At 46.0% G+C, this 22,800-nt stretch overlaps 1 protein-coding gene across 3 annotated transcripts in view; it reads left to right on the top strand.

The window, feature by feature from the left end:
* The window catches only part of Ppp2r2b (protein phosphatase 2 regulatory subunit Bbeta), a 248,686-nt gene that overhangs the window by 211,870 nt on the left and 14,016 nt on the right, over positions 1-22,800 (top strand). For all 3 annotated transcript variants that reach the window (XM_050163446.1, XM_050163439.1, XM_050163453.1), the window contains one exon: positions 22,050-22,219. In XM_050163446.1, coding sequence (XP_050019403.1) covers positions 22,050-22,219 — 170 coding nt within the window. The remainder of the gene's footprint in view (positions 1-22,049; positions 22,220-22,800) is intronic.

The following is a 22,800-nucleotide window of genomic DNA, read 5'->3' as shown; positions in this document are numbered from 1 at the left end:
ACCTGTGACCAGTCAAGTTGACAGAGAAAACGAAGCACATGGAAGGGCAAAGACACCTGCCTCTGTTAGAGGATCACGAACACCTAGAGCATCACCGGTTTCCTGAGTGGCATGAAGCATTGCACTGACAGCTAGCGTCGTGGGGAACCTTACAAGGCAATGGTCGCTGAGCTGAAATGTAAAGACCAAGGAGTAGGAGGAGTATAGGAAAGGACCATCCTGTACACAGAAGCAGGAAGTCTCTCAGGATACCTGCCCAAGAGCCCCCAGAGTCTGCTCCTCCCTCCAGCCACCCCTACAAGATCAAAGTCCTGAGCGCAGTCCCTAGGGAGACCCAGGAGCTAGTGGGTACATTCCAAGCCTTCATCAAAGCTGCCCATTACCCACCCCAGCCTGGCCCAGCTCTTCGTTGCAAGGCACCAGCCCTGGTAATCTAATTAAGAAGAAATAGATTCATTTCCCTTACTGGGCCAAAAGGCTGACCTTCTTTGGGGCACACCTCCCTTTGTTCCAAAGCCACCCGCCCCAGAGCCTGCCGACCGGGGAGGCCCGCGTTCTGACCTCCCGCCTGACATCTCATATCGATTTTCTCCATTCCCCTCCGATGCCAGCCTGCAGCGAGCGGACTGAGGCTCAGCTGAGGTGTGTGAGCAGCGCGCGACAGTTCATCAGAGTTCAGAATGAAAAGCAACACTGGCTTTCGGAGCTGAGCACGGAGGAGGAGGGTATTTAATAACCGTCGGCGTTTAATCAAAACGCCGAGGAAAACCGTGTTATCAGAGCCGAATATATTAATTTCCATATGTCCCTCACTCTGCATGCTCAGCAGGGGTTGGAAGAGATGATTTGTCCTCTCCCTCTCTATTTTCTGATTTTTTTTTCCTATTGCTCCTGGAGGCAGTGAGGTGTTAGCGTTTGTAGTCTAAGGCGCCTGAAACAAAGGGTGCTGAAGACAGCAATGCTCTGCTCTGCTGGGCTGGGCCCGGCTTCTCTCTTTCTACACACCTGTACTGGGCAGTGGGGGAAGAGACTAGCCAGGTGATATAGAAGCCAGCCTAAAGACCAAAAGAGTTCAAATCCAAGCTCCTGTTCTGCCCCACAGGGATCATCTTCTGCCGCTGTCTCCACCCTCTAGGCTCGAGGGAATCTGACTACACTGGCCCACTTCCTGTACCACCAACATTTTTAGCCCCTTCCTGCCTCGGGGTTTTTGCATAAGTTCTTCCCCTGTCTGGAACACCCTTCCACCATGACCCTCAATTATCTTACAACTGCCATGGAGCCAGATCGAGCGCTTGTAGGAAAGAGACAGGTCGACGGCACATAAACCTGGGAGAGAAGGCTTATGCACTTAACAAGGATGCTTTAACAAAGTTCCCCTGACTGATGGACAACAAAATGTTGTTGTCTCTCAATACTTTGCTCAATTTTTATATTTGATTTAGCGTGCGGCATGTGTGTGAATGAGGGCATGCAGGTACCACATCTTTATTCTGTTCATGTAAGCTCAGGTGAAAGTCAGTGGACTTTCAGGAGTCAGTTCTCTCCTTCCTTCTACCTGGGTGGCAGGGTCTCCTGTGGCTTCTGCCACACCGTGCACTCGAGTCTAGCTGTCCTGCAAGTGTCCCTTCCTGCAAGCCATTGCTTTCCCTCCAGTCAGTGAGGGCAGGAAAAGATAGTGGACATCAGGCTTACCCAGACTTCACACACAGTAAGCACAGGAAGTGCGGCCCTTTTTTAAAAGGAGTGCAGAGATGGAGGACCACAGCATCAGGACCACAAGAACTGTATATTGAAAGGCTTCCTGGTCCTGGCTTTGGGGAGCATGCAGGCTGGGAACTTTCCATGGTCCTGAAGCAGTTTTCCTCTAAGGAGGATTTTAATTTGTTTTCAGAGGTTCTGAGCTAAGAAGCCTTTTTCCTCAAAAGTCATCCTTAGAGTAACAATAAGTAGAATTCGAGTTTAACCCTTCATAATCCAAACTGTACTAACAACATAAAAGAAGAAAAGCAGAAATGTTGATAGAAAGTCATTAAGAATTTTGTTTTAAAACAAGTCTTTGTTATACACATAATTTTACCATTTATCAAAAATGAATATAAATTTGCATACTAATTAAAAAGAAAAAAGAGTCGGGGAAACCCACAATTGGGACTGGGGTACATTGAAACCGTGGAGAGAATTGACTTTCTGGCATCCTGTGGCCACACTTGAAGACAAGAACAGCAGAGTTGCCTGAGATAAACTTAGAGGGCTGCAACGCTACAATGTAGCAGTGAGTGTGACTGCACGGAGACCATGAGAGACTAGCTGCAGGGAGGGAGGCTGGGTGGCATGGAATGTGGGCCTGTTTTCTAGATTGACCCTCGGTTGGAGCTGTACTTGTATAATTTAGAGAGAGTCCATGAAGTAAAGGAGGAGCACCCAGGATGCCCTAACTCCACTGTGGGGGCTGCAGGAATAAACCACACTCCCTATACCTCACAGTGTCCATCAGAGACACAGGAGGTCTGCCAGATGGCATGGAGTCCAGACTGGTATTCCCTCCACACATGGTCCAGGACAGTTTGGCTCTTTTTCCTTCCAGACAGCAGTGAGTAAACTCAGAGCCTAGGTAAGAAGTACAATGAAGACAAGGCGACCACTACCAGCCTATGACACAATGGCCAAATTGAGCCGATTGCCTCTCTCTACCTCCGATTCCTCACCTGCAAAATAATGACTAGTGGTTGGTTGTACTTGCCTTGTAGATACTTGGAGGGTTAAATGCAGTAACACCCATGACCTCAGAACAGTGTCTGACACATAGCATGGTGCGTGATGAAGATGTTCTCTCTCTCTCTCTCTCTCTCTCTCTCTCTCTCTCTCTCTCTCTCTCTCTCCTTTTCTCCCTCTCTGTTCCCTCCCCCTCTCTTCCCTACCATGTGCATCTTGTTTTAAGAGGGAAACCAGGAGGATAGGTAGCGATAGTGAAGAAATCGTAACATCATCAACCATAACCACAGCTGATTTCTGTGACATTTCACAATGTCCAGGAAGCAAGCCAAATACACAAGTGTGGGCCCATTCCATCCTCGTGCCCACCCTGTGAGGTACCCAGCATCACTACTCAATCAGAAGAGAAAGTGAGATCATTATAGAGAGTCGAAAACAAATGTTAGCTGTGGGTTAATTCAGGTCTGTGCAGTTCACTGGCTTCTTATTGTTCTGGCCTTGTCGATTTCCCCATTGCTCTTGATAAGAGCCGTGCTGTGTGCTCACACTGTGTAGGGGATGTGAGAGCCCCATGACTTGGTTCTCTTTCTACCCTGACCACTTGGGGAAAGCATCAGCTTCCTGCTACAGGGGATCCATGGAACAAGAGCTGAACTGGCCATTCTGGGCTGTCTGCTTTGAATTCAGTCCATGTGTCTCCTCTAATTCATCAGAGCACCAGGAACCAATGAGTCAACTAAGACATATCAAACATCTTCTGGCTTTTGCCATCCAGAAGATGACATCCCATGGGACAAAGGAACAAGTACATTCAAAATATGCACATGCAATGAATTTTCAGACAGTGGTGCAAGCAATAGGAAATAATGCAGGGTCAGAGAGTAGCTGGGGTAGAGCTACCTCCATGGGGTAGTGTGAGCCTCTGAACTACAGCAGAAGTATTAGAAGGATCCAGAGATAGGCCTAGCTCAGGAGCACCTGTGTTTGAAGAGCAGACCCAGGACCAGAGGATGGGGTTGAATCTGCAGAGAGGAGTGTAGAAGGAAAGGCCGAAAAGTAGGCTATACTTCGTGCAGCCTGGGAAAAATCCATGGATTTCATTCCAAGTGAGATAAGGAGCCATTCGCAGGAAATGAACACAGTCTAGTGCTGCATAAAGTCATTTGGGTCAATGGCAGTGTCCCCTAAGATCATATCACCTACTGACATCTTACCCAATGTCTTTTATGTTGGCACAACAAAAGCACATAATAGTGCATTCTTAGCATGAAGAAAGATTTGGGTGGGGTGTGGAGCTGGCTCCCTGGATAAAGTGCTTGTGTGACCCAAGCATGAGACCTGGACCTCAGATCCCCTATAGTACCATGTACGTGTTTGGTGAGCATGGCGCCCTGCCTGTAACCTCAACCCTCAGAAGGCAGACAGAGAAACCAGAGCATGCTAGACAGCTAGACTGGTTGACCCTCTGAACTCCAGGTTCACTGAGAGATCCTGCCCCGATATATAAGTGGAAAGTGTTTGAGGAAGACACCCATCATTAACCTCTGGCTTCACATACGTGCACATGCCCCCCTTCAGATGAATACCACACACACATACTCAGAACACAGCTACAATGGAGTGTGTTTATGCCCTTAAAAGACTTCTTGAAAATGGGGCAGTCAGCCTAAGAGCAAGGAAACCGATCTAGAGACTCCTTCCATTGTCTCAGAAGAAGTGATAGCCACCACCGAGGAGCGAATATAGGTGTGGTCCTCTCGGAATGTCAAACTATGAGGACTTGACAAGAGATTTGAAATGGGGAAGCAGCTGGAAGGGGGAAATGTGAAGTCATGTGTTGTTTTTGGCTGATGGAACAATGGAAAGATACCAAAGTGAGGAGGCCAGAGAGGGAAGTGGCTTGCTGTAGAAAGACTAAGACTACCTCTTTAACTATCTACAGATATAGGTGCCTAGGAGCCATCCAATTAGAGAAGTCTGTTGGTCTTAGTTACATTGATCTAGAAGCTCAGGAAGACATTACACTACAAGGATGAAGTTGAGGGGTCATAAGCATCTCATAGTGTTTCAAGAGGTGGGACAGAATGATTCTACTAAAAGGACACAGTACAGGTAGAAAAGAGTGCAGGCCCAAAACCAAGGCCAGTGGATATCAATCAACACTGAACAACGGGGTGTGGAGAATGAGGTAGGAGATGAGTTTCCAGGGGTAGGAGGAAGCCAAGGTATATAAACAAAGCACGGAGAATGCCTCAGAAAGGTGCCAGGACCAATGTTACTGAATGCTTCTGTGATGCCAACGAAGATAGACTGGGTAAAATGAACATGAGACTTAGTCCTGTGGCAGCGTTTCACTGTAAAGTAAAGGAGGAGTGTCCTGCCTGGCATGTTGTAGTGTGCTTCTGTTGAGCGAACTCAATCATGTGATGCCATATCACCCACAAATATGGGGTCAGTCCTTCAAGTGAACCTCTGCTCCCCTGTGGTTCTAGCAGGCTTGCCTCCATTCTGCCTGGCTCCGGCCATCCCATTCCGTTGGGAGAGATTGACTTGTACTCAGGACCTACAGGAGAGCCAAGTAGTCATGGAGGGTCCCAAGGAAGGAGCCCAAGCACCTAGAAGCCTCAGTCCCCTTAAATAGCTCCACTAGCAGGCCTGAGATCTGTGGTCCTTTTCTACCCAGTGGGCCCTTCTACAAGGGAAGACTATAGCCCAGATCAAGGCCATAGGAATCCCTTCCTTCAATGCCACCAAGTCAGACTTTCTACTCAGCCTTCAGTCCTGGAGTGCATGTAAATATGTCTGGAATAGACCGTGATTAGGGGCCACCAGGCCTTTTTATGTTGAGGAAGTAAAGATGATACTGCCGCAGGTCTTAAATACTGAAATGTTTTAGTAAATAGCCTCATTAAGATAACAGCCTAGCTTGATGCTTAACCCAAAACATCAGTTTTGTTTCCCTCCAAAGGTGGAAGGCATGCGGAAGGATGAGCAATTTGTTTGAGAGTCTTCTATGTTTTATTTAATTTTCATAAAGATTAGTGCCCTGGCTAACAGATAAGATGTAGAGATGAAGAAACTTGCCCCTGATTCCAGGGCCAGAGTCAGATTCGAACCCATGTCTGTCTACTTCCCAGAGAAGTCACTACTATTCTGCATATTTAGCAGGGGAAAATGCGCGATTGTTTTTCAGTATCCAGAAAGATAATTTCATGGGTCTGCAATTTATACTCCGCACATCAGCCCAGTGTCCTAGCCTAAACATTTCTTGGCTGCAGGGTTAAGTCAGCTTCTGCACAGGATGTGAAATCCACTCTCATCCCTCATCTACAAACTTAATTGCCAAGCCCAGGTTCTGTAAGCCACTAGATCCCCTAATAAACCTGTGTCTCCTTCCCCAGGCCCCTAATGGAATGTGTCCAAAGGCATCAACTATAACCGCAGCTGCGATTCATCCTAAAGCCTCCAAAGGGGGTTCAGTATCGATCTGGGGCATAATTAACACTGTTTACTGTAGGCGAGCTTGGTTAGGTTAGAGAAACAAAGCCCTTTATTAGAATGGCTTTTTTCCTGATGACAGGATTGCAAACACTCAGAGACACACGCCACACCTGGAGGAAAGCCAAACAGCCTTGATACATGAGACAGAGTACACACACACACACACACACACACACACACACACACACACGCCTACCCCATTCAAGCTTAGCAGCAATTAACCACAGAGCAGACAAGCCCCACATCCAGGTAAAAATAGAATCCCATCCCCCTTCTTCCATCTTCATTTCCATTTTTGATTAATTTACCAGTTTTGTCAATTAGTCATCCTGAAGACTGCAGTGGAGTGGATTTTCCTAAGGACTAGAAAGCTTATTAATTTTGGAAGCGAGTGTCATTCATTAGCAGTTGACACCGTCCCAGGTCCTGCCCTCTTCTCTGCTCAAGGTCTCGGAGGAGAAAGCACTAGAGGTTGAAATCATCACCTGCACATGGCTACAGCCTCCTCTACCTACTCCACACCAAGACATGCAAGATGGGGAGGGCCACCTGTGGGGTCACAAGTGGCTTTGGCCCTCAGAACACCTCCGGGCCAATTTACCTGTCATAGTTGTCTAGTCGTAGGCACAAGCGAGCATTCGTAGTGGAGTTCAAGGAAACCAGAGTTTAGGGACTACCTGGCAGTTATGGTCTCTAGGGAGGGTCCCTGGCTTGATGCTGGCAGGGTCGTAAGGTAGCCCGTCCATTCCTTCCTTCCAAAGGCCAGTCAGGAAACCCAGTGCTTCTCCAAGCAGCTGTAACAAAGCCCCAATGGCTTTAACCCTCTTGCGGCTGCCATCTTGCCATTCTGGAGTCCAGCCATGGGACATGGCTACTAAAATTTGGCTGTCTTCCCATCGGGCATTCTGGAAAGAATTGACTTCCTTGAGTTTTTCAGCTTTCAGGCACTGCCTCCCTTCCCAGGCTTTGAGAATCCAGAAATGGGGAAATGAGAACTTTACATCACACAGCTGCCTCCTTTTCTGCCCTGTCCTTTTCTTTTAAGGACACTTGTGTTTGTATGAGAGCTACCCAGGTGAAGTGGAACGACCTCATTTTAAGATCAGCTAATTAGCAACCATAGCCTTCTCCAGTCTTACCTGCTGTCACAGAAGGACTGCAGGGGTTAGGGGATAGATACCCTAGCAGTCGACTTTCTTCCCACCATATCCCTCAAGTTCTAGCTAAAGCATATTTGACCAAAAAGACCTTCTGGACTCCCGAGCCAGTTGAAATGCCCTCTCTGAACACTAAATGCCATGTATTCGCTAATCTGTTTAGCTTCTTCTCACTAAGTCAGACGTCCCCTATGACTAGACTCTGTTTACAACTCCCTCAGCACAGAGCACAGGGCTGAACAAATCCCCTAAAGAGGCAAATGGCTGTAATCATGCAATATGATGGTTTGCATCTGGCGCTTCCCTTTGAAGAGTGGGAAAGGCTCGCATAAAGAAGAAGTTGACTGGTTGGTTCGTTTCTAACTTTAAGACTGCATTTCTAGCAGCTGGGGTTTAGGTTACTAATAGCATATGCTCTTAGCAAGTGGGAGGCCCTGTTTGCAGTCTCCTGCAGAGGGGAGGAGGGGAGAAGAAGAGAGGGGGCAGAAAGAGACCGAGGAAAAAGGCCTCTTTATCATGTCTAACTTTTATTATGGTTAAGATAGATTCCTAGGCACTGAATGTAGGAAAAAATGATGGTAAACAGGTCATAATTTCAAAAGCTGCAATGTGCTTTCTCAAGCTGGGAAAATGCAAGGTAACTTTTGAGTATGGGGAGGAGTCTGTGAAGCTGTGATCATCTGTGACTCGTGTACCCGGTGACCATTTACTGTTGCCAAGCACTAAAAATAGAGCCTGCGGCCCATGCAACATCTACTCACAGAGAAGGAATCAAACACCAAATCACCAGACTTGGTGAAGAGAGTCCCTGGAGCAGAAGCTGCAGCAAGGCAGAGGCACGGGGAGGGACATGCTTGGCAAGTGGGCAGGGATGGGAAGGACTGGCCATTGTGTTGAGAAGGACAGCTGGCCTGGAGCTGGTGACTTAGAGCATGTGAGGCAGGAGCTATATTCAAACTCCCCTTTGCACAACTAGTATACCCTTCACGGTTATCTGTGCAGATAACAGGAAATTGGGCAACATGATGGCCCTGTAGGCCCTGATAAAGACTCACTTTGTTATTATAATAGGGGAAGGGACATCTAGGAAGGATTCAGGGACCATTTAAGAATGAAGCATCAGAAAAAAAAATAGTGATTACAAGAAGAGCAAGAAAGTTCTTGAGATGCCAAACCGGACAGTTTGGAGCAGCCTGGAGTATGAACTAGTAGGTCTGTTTGTAAGCAGAAAGAGAGCCAAGGCTGAAGAGACTAAGGAGATGGCTCAGTCAGGAAAGGGTTTGCAAGTGTGAAAGCAAGGAGACCTGAGTTCAGTCTCCAGAACCCATGCAAAAGAGCCAGACATGATTGTGCATACTCGTAATCCTGGTGGGTCACCAGCCAGCGAGACTGCCCTATGTGGCAAGTTACAGCCAATGAGGGATTCTGACTCAAAAATATGAGACGGATGGTTCCTGAGAAACATGGCTCAAGGTTGATCCCTGGCTCATACGCGAGAAAGTGCACACACACACACACACACACACACAAACAAAAAATGTTCCCCAGTGTTCCAGTTTGAGCACTGGTCTAAATGAAGGGGCTCACTGTTAGGTTTGCAAAGATTAGAGAGGAGAGAAACTGGAGGGGGTTCATAAATTCTGTGAGTGCTAAGATTCGCAAAAAAAAAAAAAAAAAAAAAAACTCATAAAATGTTTGCATTGACACATTTTGCTAGGAAACATTGGAAGCCCTGCCTCAGCTTTTATCTTAACCAATCTTTTTTTTCACTCCTCAAAGCATATGTTTTATTAAAATACAATTGACAGGGTACGGACCATTGTCCCACGGCACCCTCCCCCCCTTTTTTTAAAGAACAAGAACTTTGAATCTACTAGCCTTTGTTTAGCTTTTCTCCTGACCATTATCCATAACAACTTGTAACCAACATTCTAAACAAAGGAAAATATCCATAGTCCATCTTTTGAAAACTCCTAAAGGTCATAGCCTTTGTTTAGCCCAGACAGTCCTGCCTTGATCTCCCAAGCGCTAGGGTTACAGGCATGGATGTGCCTGGCTGGATGTCTTGGTCTTGTCTTAGTTTGGTTTGGGTTAGTGTGTGTGTGTGTGTGTGTGTGTGTGTGTGTGTGTGTGTGTGTGTGTTTGCTCTGGTAGCTGAGGAATTCAAATCCAGGGAAGGCTACTCAGAGCATTAACAGTGATCCGGTTTATTTCTTACTTTAAATGATGTATGTCTTCACCCTTAGTACTTGTGTGTACTGAAAGGGTGAAGAAGAGAAGCAGGGATCTCTTATGTGTGTAATTGACCTGTGTTAAATATATCGGCTAATTCGAGCCCCCGTGTGGTTCACATAATTCTGTTTTGACAGCTTAGCAGGTGGCATCAGTGACTGAATCGTGAGTGCCGCCATCCACTCAAACAGCTTTCCGGCTATCTTGCAAGTCCATTCTCTGTTGAATTGCTTGCTTCCCATCATCCCCAAGCACAGACCAGAGGCAGCAGCGGGCAGCCAGTGCTCACCCCATAAAGCTCATAATGATACTCTCTTTTCTATCTTTAACCTCAGTATATGCGTTTCAATGGGAATTAACTTCTGTGTGGGCATTCTTAACCCTAGGGTCAGCCAGCATATCCTGAAATTGTAATGGCTTCTGAAAATCCCTGCATTGAGACAAAGCTGTCAATTGAAAAGTTACATGTGAGAGGGGGGAAATGGGATCATTACGCTTAGGGGAGAAAAACATGAGAACCAAAGCAAATATTAACACGATATTGGGCTGTATGTGGCAGGATAGAAGGCTTATGCTAATACAGAACAGGAAATGATGAAGTGTTTTGAACATAAAGTTCATTTTAAGCAGAACGTGAAATTTGGATTCCCAATGTCAAGGACAGCAGATGCTAACTGCAAACTGTACAAGCTGAATGACTGCACATGTGGCTTTATAGTAGAGTGCTTGCCTCACCGTGAAACCCATCCCCAGCATGACACACACACACACACATACACACACACACACACACACACACACACACACACACACACACACACACACACAAAGGGTTACTCTGACTATTGTGTGAAATAACTGGACTAAAAAGTGATTTTGCATGCCTTTATCCCCAAATGATCCGATGTGTTCCCAAACACTGCCGGTCTCTGTTAAGAACCTCCCATGTTCCTGTCATTGTCGGGCCACAGAATTATGAACTGGTGTTAGTCAAATGCATCCTTGTTGCTCTCGGGAAGTCCTTCATGGTAGAGGAGCCGAGACAGAACCTAGCATAGCATGGACACTAAACCATGCTGGTTGGGTGTATGAATGAATGATGTGAGATCAAATGTGAGATAAAATGGCATGTGTTTCATAACATAATAATGATGAGTTTTTTATTCAAGAATTTCATACATGTATTCTTTCCCATCCCCCTTCTCCACCGAGACCCCCACCCTGACCTCATGACCACTCAATTTTACATTATTTCTCTTGCTTTAAAAAAAAAAAAAGAAGGAAGGAAAGAAGGGAGGAAAGAAGGAATGGAGGGAGGGAGGAAGGAACAAAAGGAAGGAAGGAAGGAAGGAAGGAAGGAAGGAAGGAAGGAAGGAAGGAAGGAAGGAAGGAAGGAAGAAGGTTTTTTAAAAAGCCACTAAAAACTATGCAGTCCAGTTTGTGTTGGCCAGCTGCTCGTGAGCATGCAGCCTGCCCTGGAGTGTGGTTGATACCCAGTGTTACTCCACTGGAGAAAACTGGTTTTCCTTTCTCCAGGCACGTATCCCTTGTAAATAGCTTCTCAACTATGGTTGGGTCGCCACACTGCTTTCCCCCCTCTGTAATGGGACTTTGTCTGGCTTGAGCTTCTGCAGGTCTTGTGTATATCTCAAGATATGTCACAGTCTCTGTGCGTTCATAAGTGCATCTGCTTTGTAGATTCTGCAAAATACCAGTCCCTCTAGCCTGAGGGTCTCTCCTCCCCCTCTTCTGCATAGAGATTCCTAAGTCCTAAGGGGAGGGCTTGGAGGAAAACATCCCATTCGAGGCTGAGCACTCAAAGAGGTCTCCTTTTCTGCAGAGTCCATTCGTGGGGCATCTACTACGAAAAGCTTCTCTGCTGAGGGTCAGTGATCCATTGATCTATGGGTGTAAAAATGTTATTAGAATAGTGCTGATTATTTTAGGGTTTTTTTTGTTTTTTTGTGAGTTTTTGTGGGTTTTTTTTGGGGGGGGGGTTGAGACAGGGTTTCTCTGTGGTTTTGGAGCCTGTCCTGGAACTAGCTCTTGTAAACCAGGCTGGACTCAAACTCACAGAGATCCGCCTGCCTCTACCTCCCAAGTGCTGGGATTAAAGGTGTGCGCCACCACCACCCGGCCCAGTAGTGCTGATTCTTAAGCAAAGGATGTGATGGGGGGCATTGCATACGAGATTTCTCAGTTCCTAGGAAAATCAAACAAGCCCAAACTCAGAAATATCTAAATTTTAAACTTTTTTCCTATAAGCTTTCTTGAAATTTTTAATAACCTATGTAATAGATTTAATGTTTTCACATTTTAATTTATTCTGCATGTGTGTGTGCATCCATGCACGTGTGCATACACATGCATTAGTGTCACATAATAGGAGGTCAGCGTCAACTTTTGGAAGTGGGTTTTCCCCTCCCACATTTTATGTTCCAGGAACTCAAGTTCTGTGGCAAACATTTGTACCCCCAAGTTATCTCATAGCTCTATAATAGAGTCTTATACAAAATTATTATTTGATAGATAGATGATAGATAGATAGATAGATAGATAGATAGATAGATAGATAGATAGATAGATGAATAGGGAGAGAGGGAGAAAGAGAGAGAAAGAGATAACTTAAAGGGTGGTACTGTTACTGGCTGGGGTCCTCCTGCTCTAATAGGAAGTTGTACTGAAGGCAGAAGCTCTTCATTGCTGGTCTTGAAGGTTCGCATCCCTGTGAGTTTGACATCAGTGACAGGCAGGCAAAAGCAGCAGCAGGGGACACGCTTTGGTGTTACAATTCTCATGCAGGCCACAGGTCCCAAGACCTTTAGTCCTATGGTAACACATGTCAGCACTCTTGTGCACGCCTTGGAAGTCAAGATTCCTTCACCTTGACAGCAGCCAATGTTGCTGTTCTTAGACCTTGACCCTTAATAACCCCTCTGCTGCTTCTAACCCTATAACTGTTATCATTGCAGCCCCTGAGGCTGCTGTCAGCCAGTGCTGTGCTGCAGCTCTCCTGGCCTTCGTCAAGACCCCTCAGTGGAGTCAAGGCCATATGGTCCGTTCTATAGCTCTGGTGCTCTCCATGGCTCTCCCACCCTTTATATAGCCATATATATATAGTCATATAGCCACCCACATAGTAAGATTCTGTTGGCTGGTCTATTGGCCACCAGCTGTTAGTGGCCCGGCTACCACTTCTTTCTTTGTAATTCCAGTACAGCCTGTTCTACAGGAAGTAGAAGGAAGGGAGAAAGAAAGGGGAACACTTGCAGAGAATGAGACAATCTCTCAGTGGTAGATCACTTTCCTGGCATGCACCAAGACCTATGTTTACTCCCCAGTACAGAAAAAAAAAAAAAAGAGTCAGAGAGAAAAAGAAAAGAGAGAAAAGAAGGGGAGAAGGGAGGAGACTTTAAAAAAAAAAAAAACATTACGACGATAAGCAGTCCTGGATGTTATCCCCCATCCGTTTTGCTCGTTAAATAGTCTAAAAATCCCACTTCAATAGACAGAAAGTTCGTACCAATCAAAACAAACTTTTCATCCAGATAAATGTTTGTGTTTGCACCAATCACAGCCTTGTCCTTGTATACCAAGCACAGCAATCCACCCACTAGGTGAACAGGGGAAGAGTTTTTCCCTCTGACCCCCATAGAAATAGTTGCAAGATCCGCTACAGTTTGCCAAGGCTTATGGAAGCAGCAAGTTTACCACAAACCATATGAAACAGTCCAAGGCAGGGATGCTCTCCTTCAGGAGCTGGAGCAAGCAGCTCTTATTGTTGAATATTGTTATTGTTTGAATGCCTCAAGGCATTCGAAAATAAATGATACTGGCATTAAAAAAAGCATTCATCTATGTGATTGGTTGGCAGTCTTTTGCTCAAAGCATCTAGGACACCAGAGGAGGGTCTAGCAGCTAGCTACCCTTTGGGGAGTCAAACTGTCCTGTTCCTCAACATTTTTACTTCTTTATAGAAAAATCAACATCAAAATGAAAGCTTGTTTGTTAAATTAATCAATTAATATTGATCTTTAATGATGTTTTCAGGGTGTTCTATACCTGCCTAGTACCCCAGAGAGATGATGGGTCAACATATTTTATATATATATTCTTCATTGACTTTTGTGTCCTAACCAGATCTTGACACCATTGTTCACAGAAGAAAGTAATGGTTTCTAGGCCAGAAAGGATATCAAGGGACAAAGGGAGGGGGAAAGGCTAGAATAGAAAGAAAACCCAACTGGGCAATGCCTGGTGCTAAGAAGGCTTTTGTCTTTTAGAGAATTTTAAATTTTAAATTTTAAATCCAAGGAAGCTAGCAGGTGGCTTCCTTGTATTCTGTTGAGGTTTATCACAACAAATCTCAAAGGCCAGCCATCGACGTTTGTGAGAATCCTATGGCTTGGAAACCTGATTCTAATGAGAATGAAGAAAATATATATGTACATCATAGTGGTCATTAGTGTTGGTTCTGGGCTAAAACCAGCCCAAGTAGATAACCCGGGCTTCGTCTACTGAACTTCTCCAAGCCTGAGTATCTGTCTACCTGTATAAGATGGGGTCAGCATTAGGGCCTGCTGTGACCATCATGAGGATTCAATGAGACGATGTCTGGCACTCAACGAACATTCACCATTTATTAACATTTGGTGGTCGTTCACAAAAGTCCATGAAGCCAGAGATAAAGGTGGGAAAACTGGGGCCCACAAAAACAAGCTCAGTAAAACAAGAAGCTGAAAGCTGAATTCAAACCAGTGTCTGAAACCCATGAGTGAACACTGATGATAATGATAGTGATATGACAAATAACCCATCTCTGCCTCCCTGGGCCTGAGATGTAGCCGCGTAAGACAGGTTACCTAAGAAACCTAGAGAGAGCGTAAGCGTTTGTACAAGAGTCTGGCTTTTGAAAAATCAACACATTATGAGTTTTATTGTTTGCCTGATTAGTTCCGATTTTTGAAACAAGGTCTCTTGGAGTCCAGGCTAGTCTCAAACTTGTTGTGTAACCAATGCTGGCCTTAATTCCTGATCCTCCTGCCTCTGCTTCTCAAGTACCGGAATTACAAGCATGTAGCATCAGGCCCAGCTCAACACAACATGGATCCGTATGGATCCGTTTCCATGGGTCTTGCTGAGGACTTGCCTCGAACACTGAAGAGAGCATATGAACAGCAGTGCCGACTGAAGGATAAAGCCTTTAGTCCAGTGACAGCTACCGTTTGTGTCTTCCCTGTGTTAAAGCACACTGATGGGAAGGAAATGTAGGATGATCTTCATTGTCAATACAACGGGACCTAGAAACACACCTCTGGATTCATCTGGGAAGGTGTTTCCAGACATGCTTATCTGTCTGAGGAGTGGTTAAGTTAGGGAGGACTGGAGGCCCCAGATGAATGAAAAGGGATAAAAGAAGAAGCTAAATTGGTGCCAACACTTCCTGTCTTGCTTCCTGGCCCATAGAGAAGTGAGAAGTCCCAGACGAATGCTCCCACCACCATGAACTCCACTATGCCTTTCCCACCACAATGGACACAATCCTCTCAAACCATGAGCCAAAATAAATCCTCCCTCCCCACAGCGGTTAAGTGTTTGGTCACAGCAACAGCAAAAGTGACAAATGGGAAAGGAAGGAAGAACCTATGATGACAGTGTGTCTGGAGCTGTGGGAGAAGGGTAGTGGGTGCTTACTGAATTTGGTGACTGTTCTCCATATTTGTCCCTGGTGCATTATGATAATCCACAAAGAGATGGCTCCACTCATTAGCTGTGCTTAGTGAGTACACAGAGATAATGAACCATTGTGCTTGGCTGTTTACCCAAGGTTTAAGACTTGGATTAGCTCAAGTTCATGTTTCTGGAACAAGTCCACACACACACATATGGAATGCCTTAAAGTGTGTGTTCTCAGTATCATCAGCGGAGGAGAAGCAAGATCACAGGGGAGGTAGTAGTGGGCTGTAGAGTCAACCCTCAATTCAATGACCAGTGGTAGGCAACTCTGAGTCTCCTTATTTCACCTCCATAAGAGTTTAGCAGGACACGGAACAGTCCCCCTGCCTCCTCTTACACAGCACTAGAGTTTTTTACCAGTAACAATGTCACTGCTCAACCTGGGCACTCTTTGGACACCACACACGTATCTGTTAGTGGATTAGTAACAATGTATTTCTGTAGACAATCATCTCTGGGAACACACGAGCATCCCAAGGAGCCATGAGAAGACAGTGAGGCTGTGACCAGCCCACACAGGGTCCTGGCAGCGCTTGTTCCCTGATGAGAAGGACCACCCCGCTCAGCTTGAACTGCTCACCTTGGTCTACAAAGAGATTGCTGTCAGCAGGACTCGGCTCTTCTCTCCCCCCTCCGTGTGTCTGCCTCTCCTAGCAATGATTATGTATAAATCCTGGAAAGCAGGGACAGCTTGAGAGTGCAGCCCTAGCCTCCACGGTGCCATGACAACCGGCTTCCCAGCGATCACCCCTAATAACGGGCCACTCACTCGCCATCTCCTCCACCTGGGCAGAGACTCCCTAGGGGGCTGGGGCTGCTCGTGGAACAGCTGCAAGAAGCTTCCTGTTGGGAACAAATTATCAGAGACAGAAAAGGAGGAAGCAAAGAGAGCTCTTTCTGTGGGGAAAGGGGGTGGTGCAGAGAAGCCCGAGTCTCTAACCTGTGCTGTGTGGCAGGATTCCAAGGACTTGAGGACACTGCCATCCTGATCCTGGCGCCCCTGGCACCCCTGGCTTTAGGAAAGTACCGTTGCGCAGAGACAAGGATAAGACCCCCGTGGGCCTCTGGCCCTCACTTGCCTTGCAGGGAGAGGAGTATAATGGGGGTAAAAGACCAATGCAAGCCCTTGTAAAGCCAGGCCTGCCTGTTAGCAGATTTCTTCATTAGGCTCCTGTCGAGACCCCCACTGCCAACTCATCATCTTGTCTGGACTGGAGCCGCCTCCTATGGCTGCTGCCTGCTGGAGAGAATGTGCTCAAAGAGCCCCCTCAATCAATATCCTTCCAGAATGGCAGTTCGCAAAAAGGGACCAGACCTGCTTAGCTAATAAACGACTATTCTTCACGAAAGGACGACAAACGGGCCCACAGTTAATGAACTTCTCTGCGGATGCTAGCCCAAATGTCAGCTTTAGATTGACAGGCCCATGCTAAGCAGAGCACAGGGTCTCGTTCCCCTTCTCTTCAGATCATAGATTCCAGCTGAGGCCCCTGCACAAGGAGGTTCCACCCTCGGAGCTAGTGAACCCTTATAATATGTGCACTCAGGGACCATGGGGTCCTGTGGGGCTCAGTCTCTCCATCCTGTTTCCTCAGCTATGAAGCAGAACTGAGTCTTCCTCCGTGCTGTGCTGGGCAGCTGACGGGTGCTGTTGTTGTCCCCAATACTTACTTTCCATGAAGCCTGTTCTCTGAACTGGAACCTTCCTCATCTCCTCGTGGATCTAAAACACATACAGACTTCTATAAACCATAGGAGGGGTGAGAAGGTGACTGAGACACACGGTGTTTGAGGCACAGACATGAGGACCTGACTCTGATCTCTAGCACCCCACAAAAAGCTGGTCACAATGACACATGCCTGTAATACCAGCCCTGGGAATCCTTGGAGCTTTTTGGACAGTCAGTGAGCCAGTATCCAAATAAGTAAGCACTAGGTTCTGTGAGAGACCCTGTCTCAATATATAAGGTGGTGAGTGATAGAGAAAGAGACCTGACATTGACCCCTGTCCTCCACCCACAAGAGCACACCTGTGCCACACACACACACACACACACAAAATCTATACAAGTTTGAAGTTGCGCCAAGTTTACCAGTAAGTTGAAAAGGAGACAGCACAGGCACTTGGGTGGTTCATGAAGGCCCTGAAGGTTGAATCTCAAGTGCAAGAAAGAAGAGAGCAAAGGCAGATGGGAAACGAACAAAGAGCAAGTGAAAACGTGCACAATGTGACATACACATCCACAGCGCCGTTATAGCCTGTCAATCATGGGTCACAAGCTAGAGCCTGTGTGGCTCGCGGATGACTTATATTTGATCACTAACATTAAAAACATCAGGAATCTCCCAGAAAAGAGCACAGACATCTCAGATACAAACACTGAGTATGTGGGAGCCGCCTTCTTTCTGCCTGGCCGCAATCTACAGAGCCAAGGGGAAGTTGCCATTTCTCTGGGGTATAAACACTCAGGTCAAGCAGCCTCGTTGTCTCTGCTGCCTGTCTGCGTATATTAATCTTGTTCGCTCTCTGCCTGGCTCTGAAGCAGATGAGTAGACCAGATAGGCCTCAGTGGAGTGCTAGACCCTAAAAGAATGTTGCAGGAATGCCAACGTTCTGACCTAAGGCCTAGGGTGGGCTGGCTCTTGGCTGTAGACAGTGGGGACTGTCTGTAGGCATCTGAACAGGGGGGTGCCTTGCTCTGGGATCACTCAGCTAGTACATGGCTGGGTGCTGTGCAGTTTCATGCTCTCCCACTGAGTCGTCTCCATGGTTGGGCTAGCCTAGAACTCCTGCCTCATTCTCACAAGTTCTGGGATTCCCAAGTACCGACCATTACACCCAGATCACTCTCCCAACTTAAACTCGGTCAGTTTACTGTCTCACTGTCTCAGCCGCCCTTGTCTACAACACAGTGCAAGTTCATGGGATGGGATGTGAGCATCTTAGAGGGTAGAGTGTCAGTATTCTCTGTCTGCCAAAGGGGGGGGGGGGAATAAAAGGAACACACTTTCCAATGAAAACTGACACAGACTCCTGGTCACAATAACTAAGAAGGCCCATTCCCTGTTGGAGGAGCACGGGAACCTGGCTCTTCCTGCTCACTCATCTAACCCAGCTGCTATCTCTGTACCCTCTGTGCTCTGGGTGCCGTGTGGGTCCCCAGTACTTGTCGACTTAGGGTCATGTGCTGTGCGTGGTGGTGGTAGTGTAGCCTGGTATGAAACAGAAAGCTTGGTGTCCCTGAGCTGGTCCGAGTGTTCATCTCTTCCCTTCTTACATAGGCTACTTTTGCACTCTTGGGGCAGAGTTGAATTATTGTGACAGAAGCCTCCAGAGCCCGAAGTGTTTTCTAACATTAAATGCTTCTTGATCGCTTCCAGTTCCCCTTGTCTCATCGTTTCGCTCTGTGTAAAGCTGCTGTGTATTTTGGAGTCTTCTAGCTGAAAGAATAGGGTTTTATTTTTGCTGCTTTGGTTTTTGTTAATGTTTACTTTTATTGGAAACAGGAGATGTGCGCTCTGGACACAGGTTGGGGTCAGAGGGCCACTTACAGGAATGAGTTCTCCCATTCGCCATGTGGGTTCCTAGGTTTGAACTCAGATCCTCAGGTTTGGTGGCAAGTGCCATCACCCACTGAGCCATTTTTCCAGCCCTTTCTTGATTTCTGAAAGGGACTGTTGCTATGAAGCCCTGGCTGCCTTGGATCTCTCTGTGTAGTTTAGGCTGGCCTCTTCTGACTCACAGCAACCTATCTCGGATTATAGGTGTACCTTGCCCCCCCCCCCGCCTCTCTCTTATTGTTTTAGACAGGTTTTCTCACTGAATCTGAAGCTCACCATTTCAGCTAAACTGCCTTGCCAGCAAGGCCCCAAGGCCCCAGGATCTTCCAAATGCCTCTCCCATAACCAGGGCTAGTGTTTCAGATGTGCACTGCACCTCCAGATTTTTACATGGTTGTTGGGGATCCAGGTTTAGGGGTCCTCATTCTTGTGCAGCATGTACTTTAGTCACTAAGCTTTCCCCAGTCCCCCAAAAGAAGTTTGGGGCTCATGTGTAGTGTTGGCTTTGAATGCTTATTTTCAGACATCTGTGAGGAAAGTACATATAAGAAATCTTTTTTTTAAGAGTCATATGTAAAAGCCAGGTGGTAGTGGTGCACGCCTTTAATCCCAGCACTCGGGAGCCAGAGGCAGGTGGATCTCTGTGAGTTCGAGGCCAGCCTGCTCTACAAAAGCTAGTTCCAGGACATTCTCCAAAGCAACACAGAGAAACCCTGTCTCAGAAAAAACAAATGTAAAAGTTAGGGGCAGATATGATGTCTTCTGCATTCACTTATGTAGTAAACTTATTGACCACTAGTTCCTAATAAGGACACAGAGACTTCTTATTAATTATGAACTCGGCTTTAGGCTAGGCTTGTTTCTAACTAGCTCTTATAACTATAACTTAACCCATTTCTATTAATTTATGGGTTGCCACATGGCTCGTGGCTTTTACCTCTCCTTCTGCATGTCCTGCTTCCTCTGCATATCCCCTGGCATCTTCTCAGTGCTTAGATTCAGCTCCTCCTCTTCTCTTTCTGCCCAGAAGTCCTGCCTAACCTTTTCCTGCCTAGCTATTGGCCATCTAGCTCTTCATTAAACCAATCAGTAGGCACCTTGGCAAAGACACAGCTTCACAGAATACAATGAGATTATTCCACAATACACTTATTCTCCGCCAGGCTGTGCAAGGCACCATGGGGCTGCAGTGTTCACTGAGGAACAATTATTTGTGGAATCATAAAGGGTGTATAAAAAGCATATCACAAGAACTAAACCACTGGACTTCACTGTTTCCCACGTCTGAATCCTCCAATGGTAAATATGGTCTCAATTCCCAATCTCTAACCCATGACTGGAAATGAGGACACTAAGCATATTAAGTACAGTAGGCACCAACTAAATCGTAAACCATTTCTCTCACTGTTCTCAGCTGGACAAAGGCTGATGCTGGCAACCCTAGGGAGTTCTTACCCTCTGGGGGGAAACTGTGGGCCAATTCTCTCGTTGAGAAAAACTATTGAACTTTCTGTGTAGTAAAAATGGCTGGCTGTATCTCAGTCGGTAAGCCTTTTCTCTCTAGAGACAGAATTGTTGCCTGCAGATCTCCAAAGCAAAGTTGCCATCTGCCTCACTCCTTATGGAAATTGCCAGTTGTGTCCCCATTGTGGGAAATAGTCGACCTTTTTCTCCAAACGGAAGAGCCTGCCAGCTGTGCTTCTCCATGGAAGGGAAGTCGGCAGAAGTGAGCAATGTAAAACCCGTGCGTGAGTCTGAGTCTGCTCCTTCCTCATCACAAGCAAACCTTCGCCTCCTCTCATCTGTCAAGATCATCAAAGCCGAGGTGGTGGTGGCACTGGAATGAGACATTTAAACCAAAGAGATGGTTGGGAAGTGATGGTCCAGAGGTGGCCTATTCCAGCAACAACACTGAATGGACTCAAGGAGGTTGTGTTTAATTATATGTATGTATCCGTGTAACAATAATAAAGAAAAAGAGAGGAAAAAATCATAGGCTAGAAACAGAATCGCCAGCAAGAAAGATCCTGAGAATCTAAAACTCCAAGTTTTAGATTTACATAGAAGGACACCAGAGGCACCTATGTCATCCAAACAAAGGGCAACCTGACCTTAGACCTGAGACAGTCTGAAGCTTTTCTACATCGCAATCCAAGAAAAAAATGAAAACACACATCGTCCTTGTACAAAAAGCTGTACGTGAATATTCACAGTGCCATTGTTTGTATCAATGGGAACAGCTCGAATGTTTATCAACTTTTCAGTGGGTCAACAGAATCCTGCAATTCCATGCAGGGATTTAGCCATGCAAAGAACATGCTACAGCATAATGAACCTTAAAAATAGGATGGTATGTTAAGTCTGGCACAGAATGCCCTATGATCTGTGGTTGCATAAGATGTGAAATTACTAGCATAAAGAACCCAGAAAGTATTTACCTAGAATTATAGGAATGGGAAATAAAAGGTCTTTTTTGAAAGGGAACTGATAGAAGCATCTGAATTTAGATTGTGGTATGATTCATAAATACATCATTATATGTAAAACCACTAACTTTTGCATTATTGTTTCAAGTAATATAGGTTACATGTTTTAGAAAAAACTAAAAAATGTTTAAGCATGTGAAATGACTCCATGGTCTCAGGATATAGCTAAGTGGTCCTTGCCTAGCATACCTAAGACTTTGTTTGGGTTTGATCACTAACACCAGGAAAAAAAGAAATAGAGAAGAGACAGGGAAGAAAAGAGGAGAGATGAAAGGAAAATTTAAAAAGGGAATTCTAAGATGTCTCCACATATGGGAATGCACATGACATCCGGGGGGGGGGGCACATGGTCCAGATCTTGGGTTTTCAGACAGGCAGTGTCCCAGCAAGGAGAGTGTGAGACAGGTCCCATGCCAGTCCCTTGAAAACACGGTAATCTTCCAGTTCACTAGTTGTTTGTTTGTTTTGTTTTGTTTTTCTTTTTCTGTTTCTGTTTCCAGGGAGCTAACCCTGTTGGCAACTTCTTTATATTCTACAGACACCTGCCCTTACATAGAAACTCTGATTTCACTGTTAGCGCTCTGTCTGGCCCGAACTTTAGAATCTGATCACAAGCCTGTGTCATATTCATCATGTTTTGCCTTTGTTTTATGTTCTACAGTTTTTGAAGAGCCAGAAGATCCAAGCAACAGATCGTTTTTCTCTGAAATTATCTCTTCAATTTCGGATGTGAAGTTCAGCCACAGTGGGAGGTATATCATGACCAGAGACTACCTGACCGTGAAAGTCTGGGATCTCAACATGGAAAATCGCCCCATTGAGACTTACCAGGTACAGAATACACCCTTGGTGGGCCTCTACATCAGCCTCTGCCTGCTGATGTTTACTGTGCAGAGAGAGAAAGGCTATTCATAGTGATGTGTTACATAAAAAAAAACTACAGGCCACAAGTGCCATGGGATTTAAGATAAGGATGCATGTGGACTTGGACGAGTAACAGTTATATTTTGAAATTGTTACATGGGATGGGTTACCATAGCTAAAGTGAGCAAGACAAGCATGGCCTTGCTCTCATGAAGCTCTCTAGTGAAGAAGCTGACTGGTAAACAAGGAACTCACTGCATTTGAGCAAGAGATGGTGCTGAGACCAGGGGAACTCAAGGTAGGGAGGGAAACCTTGCAGGATAAGGAAGGTGAAAACTATCATGAGTTGATTAGCAATGACATTTGCTTAGAAAAATACTTGGCAGCTGGGAGGTGTTGGTGCGTAACTTTAATTCCAGCACGCAGGAGGCAGAGGCAGGCAGATGTCTGTGAGTTTGAGACCAACCTGGTCTACAAGAGCTAGTTCCAGGACAGGCACCAAAGCCATAGAGAAACTCTGTCTTGAAAAGAAAGAAAGAAAGAAAGAA

The sequence above is a fragment of the Alexandromys fortis genome, unplaced genomic scaffold (assembly GCF_014885135.2).
Source record: "Alexandromys fortis isolate MF-2015 unplaced genomic scaffold, M_Fortis_MF-2015_v1.1 scaffold_17, whole genome shotgun sequence".
Taxonomy (NCBI): domain Eukaryota; kingdom Metazoa; phylum Chordata; class Mammalia; order Rodentia; family Cricetidae; genus Alexandromys; species Alexandromys fortis.
This window is presented reverse-complemented; position numbering and strand designations above follow the sequence as displayed.